This window comes from Amblyomma maculatum, chromosome 11, assembly GCF_055883805.1.
Source record: "Amblyomma maculatum isolate TAMU_Amacu chromosome 11, ASM5588380v1, whole genome shotgun sequence".
Lineage (NCBI taxonomy): Eukaryota > Metazoa > Arthropoda > Arachnida > Ixodida > Ixodidae > Amblyomma > Amblyomma maculatum.
Window position 1 is genome coordinate 29471876 of NC_139354.1, and position 7783 is coordinate 29479658.

General features: G+C 48.4%; 2 protein-coding genes across 3 annotated transcripts; one reads left to right on the forward strand and one right to left on the reverse strand.

The window, feature by feature from the left end:
* bai (Transmembrane emp24 domain-containing protein bai) lies at nucleotides 1-3449 on the reverse strand. The gene is made up of 3 exons (XM_084584690.1): nucleotides 3172-3449; nucleotides 2003-2227; nucleotides 1-1162 (listed from the first exon to the last, which is right to left on the reverse strand). Exons 1-3 carry the CDS (start codon nucleotides 3349-3351, stop codon nucleotides 947-949), a joined length of 621 nt encoding a protein of 206 aa, XP_084440816.1. The 5' UTR covers nucleotides 3352-3449; the 3' UTR covers nucleotides 1-946.
* Nucleotides 3450-3847: 398 nt separating this feature from the next.
* Ubi-p5E (Ubiquitin-5E) lies at nucleotides 3848-6438 on the forward strand. 2 transcript variants are annotated; one of them, XM_084583959.1, is made up of 2 exons: nucleotides 3848-4007; nucleotides 4550-6438. In XM_084583959.1, the coding sequence occupies exon 2, from the start codon at nucleotides 4563-4565 to the stop codon at nucleotides 6162-6164; it is 1602 nt and encodes a 533-aa protein (XP_084440085.1). In that variant the 5' UTR covers nucleotides 3848-4007; nucleotides 4550-4562; the 3' UTR covers nucleotides 6165-6438. The 2 variants fall into 2 exon arrangements, with proteins under 2 accessions (XP_084440085.1, XP_084440086.1); XM_084583960.1 differs by having other exon boundaries at nucleotides 3853-4007; nucleotides 4553-6438.
* The last annotated feature ends 1345 nt before the right edge of the window (nucleotides 6439-7783 follow it).

Here is a 7783-nt window from a genome sequence, read left to right on the forward strand (position 1 = left end):
TACCAAGCCAACAATTGAAGAATTTATTGAACTTCCAAATAAGTGTAAAAATCCACAGTCTCTCGCCATCCAAACAAGCTTATCAATCAGTCCGTTTACTCTAGAAGCTTGTTAGCATGGCACTACTGCCACACATATTTTTGTGACTTTTTAAATTTTCTGCATGTGCAACCATGTGTAATGATTCTTCCTTGCCATTTTGACAAAGTAATGAATAAATAAAAATATTTTTTCTCAATATTATGATGGCAAAATCATGAGATGACAAGACAGAGCAACAGACCGTCCTGGCATAACTACATTACTGCAGGCCATTACCGGGAACAAAGGATGGACAACTTGTACCTCCTATTACAAATATGCGGACCTCCAAGTAGAGACAATAAGCTTAAATGGAGCTTAAATTTCACAAAAAAAGAAGAAAAAAAAAAGCACTGCACCGCACACAGCTCTGATGATTCCTGGAATCTACTAAGAGAACTGGGGTTAAGGCCAATTAAGTCATAAAACCGTGCATGCATCCACCAACTGTATGTAATAAACACACGCGGCATTAATGTACAGCCTGTGTGCGCCCTCGATTGCACACACAGAGGACATCACCCCTGTGAAGTTCTGTCGTCTCGGAGTGCTGCACATTATTAGATGCAGCAAGTTCCCTATTTTCCCACCCTCGCGTTCCCGATACACTGACAGCACCCCACAAGGCACAATTTCAGTCAGCAAAACCCCCTAGATATCCTCAGCAACTCCTCCTTCCATTCAGAAGGTTAACACAGTTACAGATGTTCACACCTGCCCATTAAAAAATGTCTTTCCCGATGGTAACTATAGATAAGGAGGTGTTTTCTTTTTCTTCGGGCTACTCTTTTATTGCCCCTGTATGTGCACAACACAACCCCTCCCCCACTCCCTTCCCCTCCCAAGCACACCCTTCCTTCTCCCCTCACTCGATGAGCTTCTTTGCCTTGAAAAAACGGCGCAGATAGAGCACCTGCCAGGTGGCAAGTCCCAGCAGGCAGCACATGGAGAAGATGGAGAAATAGAGCACACGCGAGTTGGTCGACTCGTTGGTGTCGCGCATCTCTTCCTCCCGCTGGCGCATGTACGCAAAGTCCTTCACCACGGCTTCCGACAGGTCTTCCAGCTGCTGCAGCTTCATCTGCGACAGAGGCAAGGGAAGTAACAGAACACATTGATACACTGGTTACGACTGCAGCCAACGCCACTTCCTCAATTATGATGAATGTATGTCCGTAACAGCACGTATCACTAACTCACGCAGGCACTGTTCACATTTGTATATGCAACTGAACACTGTGAAATCCTTGTATACAAAGCGCAATGCTCGCAAATGCGAACACTGTAATAAAGTGCTGAAATGTGAGGAATCTTCCAGAAGGGCATCTCAAGCAGTGATGGTGCCAAGGGGAGGAGAGAGACACCAGTCACTATTACAAAAAAATTGTCGGGCAGTACAAAAACGTTTACCGACCACCAAGAGGAGAGACAAGTTTCCTAAGAATGCAGCCTGAGCTCTCTCTGCTGAATTTTATACCATTTAATCTGCATGAAAGGCAATGTCACTAAGGCATCATGAGTAACTAAAACCCTCCCTTTCCCCTCCATGTCCTCCATGCCAGCCCACTACAAACATCCTAGCATTGTCCCTGACCTCAAGCCAGACATGCAAAGAACGCAGGATACTAGTTAAGGTGGATGTTGGCTATGTCTGTGCACATACAATGACTTATCATAAGAATCATTCAAAGAAGCATAAATGAGACTATGACAAATGTTCTGAGTTGCACTGTAGACACAAGGGGGCTTGACAAAACCTGTATCACCCAAGTTGGCAGCAGTTTTTAATGTGTAATGTTTCCATGTTTTTCGATATACGAGAAAACTGAACATGTTCTTGTATGCCTAAAGTGTCCGACAGGTGTATTCACAGTGCCCGAAATCTCGTATTATAGTTTAGGGGAAATGCAACGGCACTCACCTCGAGAGGCTTCAGCTTGCCAACCTCGGCCAAACCCTGGTAGTTCTTGGCCTCGGCGCCATGCTTAAGCAATAACTGTACCTCGCGGTCTGCACCCTTCACTTCACTTGGCATCTTGGTGGTGAAGCAGACTTCGTACACGTCATACGCATCAGTGGTAAAGGCAAACTTGCCCTCTTTGATGTCGTCCTTGTTGTACAGTATGTGCCCATTGCTGTCCTTCACCTACACGTTACAAAGAAGGATGGCATCCTGTAATGTTGCACTCTTAGATATGGCCAAAACCTGACAACCAAGGAAATGTGCAAAATACACAACCGACATGCAAAATGCAATAATTAGGGAGTACTCATTCATTATGTCCACCTGACTGCAGCCATACAGTTACAAACGAAAGTTGTACAGTTTATTCAGATGTTTTGCAGATTAAGAAAACATTTCCCCTATTCAGCTGCAAAGCTTCTAAGAAAGTTTGCAGCCTTCCTTGGTAGCCGTACGGTTGCAATCAGGCGAACACTAATGGTTAATTACTCCAGTTTAGGTGGTTGTTAGAATGTACTGAAATACAAGAATGGAGCTGTGGCTATGACGCTACACGTTAGCCGGAGTGTTACGCGGGCAAATGGACAGATGCACTCGGAGCAGTTCTCACTTTTAACAGAACACACTATTCCAAACAGCTAACATCTGTAACACCTGCGCGGCAGCGTTTCTTACTCGCGGCATCAAGGAATGTAGAGCACCAGACGCGGTGGTCTGTAATAATTTACCAGTATAGCTGAACTCTTTACGAAGAGTGACTAGACTGCTCCTTACCAGAAAAATCCTCCCCAAAGCGCTGCACACAAGCTGGTCTATATTCAGGATGCCTACTGCGTAAACGTGCAAGCGCTGGCAGAACACTAAAGGCTAAAGTTCAGCCAGCTGTTGTCAAAATAGCAAGAACAGACACATTACTGGGGGCAAAAACAACGCGCGCTTCTAAAGCAACCGCGCGCGCACGTTATCACAACCGTGGTTGGCTCCTGAAAATCCGGCTGCACGAGGCCTTGTTTCGGAGCCAGCTCGCGGCTTGTGCACGAGGCCTGTTGTCCCCGGCGAGCATTTAACGTCAACAATAGCACACATCACCAACTCCTGGGCAGATGCGCATATGCACCGCTACTTACTATCAGATCCGTCTTGTGGCCCGGCGTCTCTGAGAGGTGGTACTCGCCCGAAACGAGGACGTCTTTGAGCACCTCATCCTTAAGACAGCGCTTCGTGTTGGGCTTTATGTGAAAGCGTATTGCCTGCGCTACGCCCAGGTATAAGGTCAGCACCGATATTAAGCTCACAGAAGACACCATCGTATTTAACAGCCGCGAAGTCTGCGTACCGCAGCGGTTGAACACTGACGTGGAAGAGAGCCGAAAGCGGACTAAGTCAATGGCTGCGCTGCGGATTGGATGCCTTTGGATCGCCGAGGCTAGCACAAGCCGTATCATAAATAACGTAAACAAAAGTGTATGTCCCTCCAGTACCAAGGTCAATGAACGTACTACCAAGCATCCATTTGTTTGGTTCATATATTCATAAACAAAATTTATTATTACCGCAAGTTCACTCGAAGAACTACCGCCTTTGCCGACAGCAGTATTTTAGGCATACACATAAGCAAAACCTTGTGAAGTTATTTTTAGAACGAAAGGTAATAGAATTTTTAATTTTTAACGTGAAGATCTCCAACAGTCCCACTCCTTACGGCCTACAAGCTTACAAGGTTACGTTACAACCATTACAACACGCACAGCACGCGCGGTTTCGGTTTTGAGTACGCATACGTGTCGCTGGTGTCGCACTCCATGCCTGGCGCAACCCACCCACTTACAAGTTACCACGCACATTCGTCATTCATCTCGTCGCAAAGGTGGAGTTCGGAGCGCTGTTGACCCCACCTTTTCGAGTCTTCGAAAAATTACCGTCGACGACGCGTTTTGTCGTGTTTCAGGCTTGTTCGTTACAGGTGGGTGAAGATTCTTGACAACCATTGTTCTATGTGATGAAGTTAAAGTGCGAATATCTACGTGCGCTAGCCGCGCGTGGATCGGCGAGCCTACCTGCGCCTGTCGTAGTGTTCCACCGATGGCTACAGTAGCTGGTTTCAAATTATCTGGTTAATTCACTCATACGGTTAGGTGTGAGTACCCACTTTCGCTGCACCTTTCTAGCCCAGTAATAGCTTTGGGCTCCTTGGAAATGGTAACGCATTACTCGTTGCGGTGCTTTGGTAGTTGCGTAAGCCTAATACGCCGTTAGCGTAGAAAGGAACGATGTCTTGCTTTACTTGTCGTTAAACGGTTTTGGAATTGTGGTTCGTTGATTGTCCGTAACTAAGTATATGCGCTTCGTAGTATTTTGTGCGGCTAATGTTTTCGCAAGGCGCCTGCGAGGCTTCGAATGCTAGCTGCGAGGCCTAAGTAAGGCACCATCTTTACTCTGATATCCAGCGTCAGCGGGTCACATTTTCCTTTATCGCGTGGCTTACCATTCCTTTTGTTTCCTCAGCAGGTCAGCCACCATGCAGATTTTCGTCAAGACCCTCACTGGCAAGACCATCACACTCGAGGTCGAGCCCAGCGACACGATAGAGAACGTCAAGGCCAAGATTCAGGACAAAGAGGGCATCCCGCCTGACCAGCAGCGTCTCATCTTCGCCGGCAAGCAGCTGGAGGACGGCCGCACGTTGTCGGACTACAACATTCAGAAAGAGTCAACCCTTCACTTGGTGCTGCGTCTGCGCGGTGGTATGCAGATTTTCGTCAAGACCCTCACTGGCAAGACCATCACTCTCGAAGTTGAGCCAAGTGACACAATCGAAAATGTCAAGGCCAAGATCCAGGACAAGGAAGGCATCCCGCCTGACCAGCAGCGTCTCATCTTCGCCGGCAAGCAGCTTGAGGACGGCCGCACACTCTCGGACTACAACATTCAGAAGGAGTCAACCCTTCATTTGGTGCTGCGTCTGCGCGGTGGTATGCAGATTTTCGTCAAGACCCTCACTGGCAAGACGATCACTCTCGAGGTTGAACCGAGTGACACAATAGAGAACGTCAAGGCCAAGATCCAGGACAAAGAGGGCATCCCGCCTGACCAGCAGCGTCTCATCTTCGCCGGCAAGCAGCTTGAGGATGGCCGCACGCTCTCAGACTACAACATTCAAAAGGAGTCTACTCTTCATTTGGTGCTGCGTCTGCGCGGTGGTATGCAGATTTTCGTCAAGACCCTCACTGGCAAGACTATCACTCTTGAAGTTGAGCCGAGCGACACAATCGAGAATGTCAAGGCCAAGATCCAGGACAAGGAGGGCATCCCGCCTGACCAGCAGCGTCTCATCTTCGCCGGCAAGCAGCTTGAGGACGGCCGCACGCTCTCTGACTACAACATTCAGAAGGAGTCAACTCTTCATTTGGTGCTGCGTCTGCGCGGTGGTATGCAGATTTTCGTAAAGACCCTCACTGGCAAGACGATCACTCTCGAGGTTGAACCGAGTGACACAATAGAGAACGTCAAGGCAAAGATCCAGGACAAAGAGGGCATCCCGCCTGACCAGCAGCGTCTCATCTTCGCCGGCAAGCAGCTTGAAGACGGCCGCACTCTGTCAGACTACAATATTCAAAAGGAGTCAACCCTCCACTTGGTGCTGCGTCTGCGTGGTGGTATGCAAATTTTCGTCAAAACCCTGACCGGCAAGACCATCACACTCGAGGTTGAGCCCAGCGACACGATAGAGAATGTCAAGGCCAAGATCCAGGACAAGGAGGGCATCCCGCCTGACCAGCAGCGTCTCATCTTCGCCGGCAAGCAGCTTGAAGACGGCCGCACTCTGTCCGACTACAACATTCAAAAAGAGTCAACCCTTCACTTGGTGCTGCGTCTGCGCGGTGGTATGCAGATTTTCGTCAAGACCCTCACTGGCAAGACTATCACTCTTGAAGTTGAGCCGAGCGACACGATAGAGAATGTCAAGGCCAAGATCCAGGATAAGGAGGGCATTCCGCCTGACCAGCAGCGTCTTATCTTTGCCGGCAAGCAGCTTGAAGATGGCCGTACACTGTCTGACTACAATATCCAGAAGGAGTCTACCCTTCATCTTGTCCTGAGGCTCCGTGGCGGCCAGTAGGCCGTACCCCTCCTTGTGGTCTTGTGCTGACCTTCCAAACTGTCGTGTAGCTTTGGGACAGCTAAGTAGATTGTTTTAGCATGGTCCTGTGTGAAGCATTTTTTTTTGACGCAAGGCTCAGTGTTGCAGATTTTTTTCCTTTCATTCTAGCTTGTCAAGTCTCTTCTTATGGCATCATCTCAAAATGACTGGCATTGTAAGGATCTGCACCCTTTTGTTTACATGTGCAGCTGGAATAAAATTGATGCATTTTTCAAGTGTGTTTATTGCAAAATTTGCTTACTGTATCACTGTGCATCCCAAGCTGGAGTGTACAAACATAATCATAAGCACTAGCATATCCTGCAGGGTTGAAGGGATGATTGGTGCAGATGTGCTCACTCTTCCACTTTAAACAAAACTAGCCATATTTATTGCTACACAATGGAGTCAAGTACCGTCTGTTGCAGAAGTTTGCGGCCCAACGTGCCGGGCAGAGGAGCAGTATCGCTCCCGAGAGGTGGCGCTGCCTGGTGACGTAGCTATAAAGAGTGAGGAGGCTTGTTCTCTTCCCCTCACCCCGCGGCTGAGAGCAAAGATGTGCGATATCAACCGCGGGATGAGGGGAAGAGAACAAGCCTCCTCACTCTTTATAGCTACGTCACCAGGCAGCGCCGCCTCTCGGGAGCGATACTGCTCCTCTGCCCGGCGCGTTGGGCCGCAAACTTCTGCAACAGACGGTACATGCTTAGGCTAACTGGGGCAGCACAGCCGTTGACAAAGTGGAGAATGGAGTGGAATGCTGCCTGTGCTTTCATTATGTGCCAAAGAAAAAAATTGGCTGCACATTAATCCATGGCCATAAGACTTATTTTGTATGTCATTAGAACCTCCGTCAAAAGTGCAGTTTTATTAAGCGCCTTTGTTCTGGTATTTTGGCAGAGGCTTAGCTCGGCTATGCCAGGATATACGTAGCGTTGGCTAAGGTTCAGCGTTCAGCTAGTTATTCTTAGCTTTCCCAGCATGTTCAGCCGTATGTTTGCTATTCATACATTTAATTGCCAGGAAACTACATTGCGATCCGATGAGTTATGCTTCTCCGCTCTTCTGCACTGCTGAGCAGCAATTTTGCTCTCCTTCATGGCTATACCACACTGTTGTAGTTGTGGCTGTAGGAAGAAGGAAAAGAAAATGCATGGGCCTGCTACTGGCTCTGTAGCTGAGCCACCTCCGCTGCCTTGTGCCGACAGAAGAGAAAATAGAGCAGGAAGAAAAGGGAGAGGGAAAGACGGCGCGCGCCGCAATAACAGCCATCGTCCACCACCGAAGCGGTGGCGGGTGCAATGATGGCCCACAACAGGTAAAAATATGGTGGCAGGCAAGCTGTGTGCCATGTGACGTCACTGCTCGTACTTACGCAGCACGGCTCTCCAGGAGCCACGCGAAACTGCTAAACCTCGGCCAGTGTAGCTAATGTTACAAAAGGAACAGTTAGTGCAGTGAATACAAAAGTCCACTCCAAGCAATAGTTGGTGGTTTGAAATTGACCTGGATCTCGTGACTACTATAGCGAGTTGTTGCAAGGACAATGTCACTTGGTAAGCTAAGTACAAAAGATGCACGCTTTTGCCAAGTGGGCC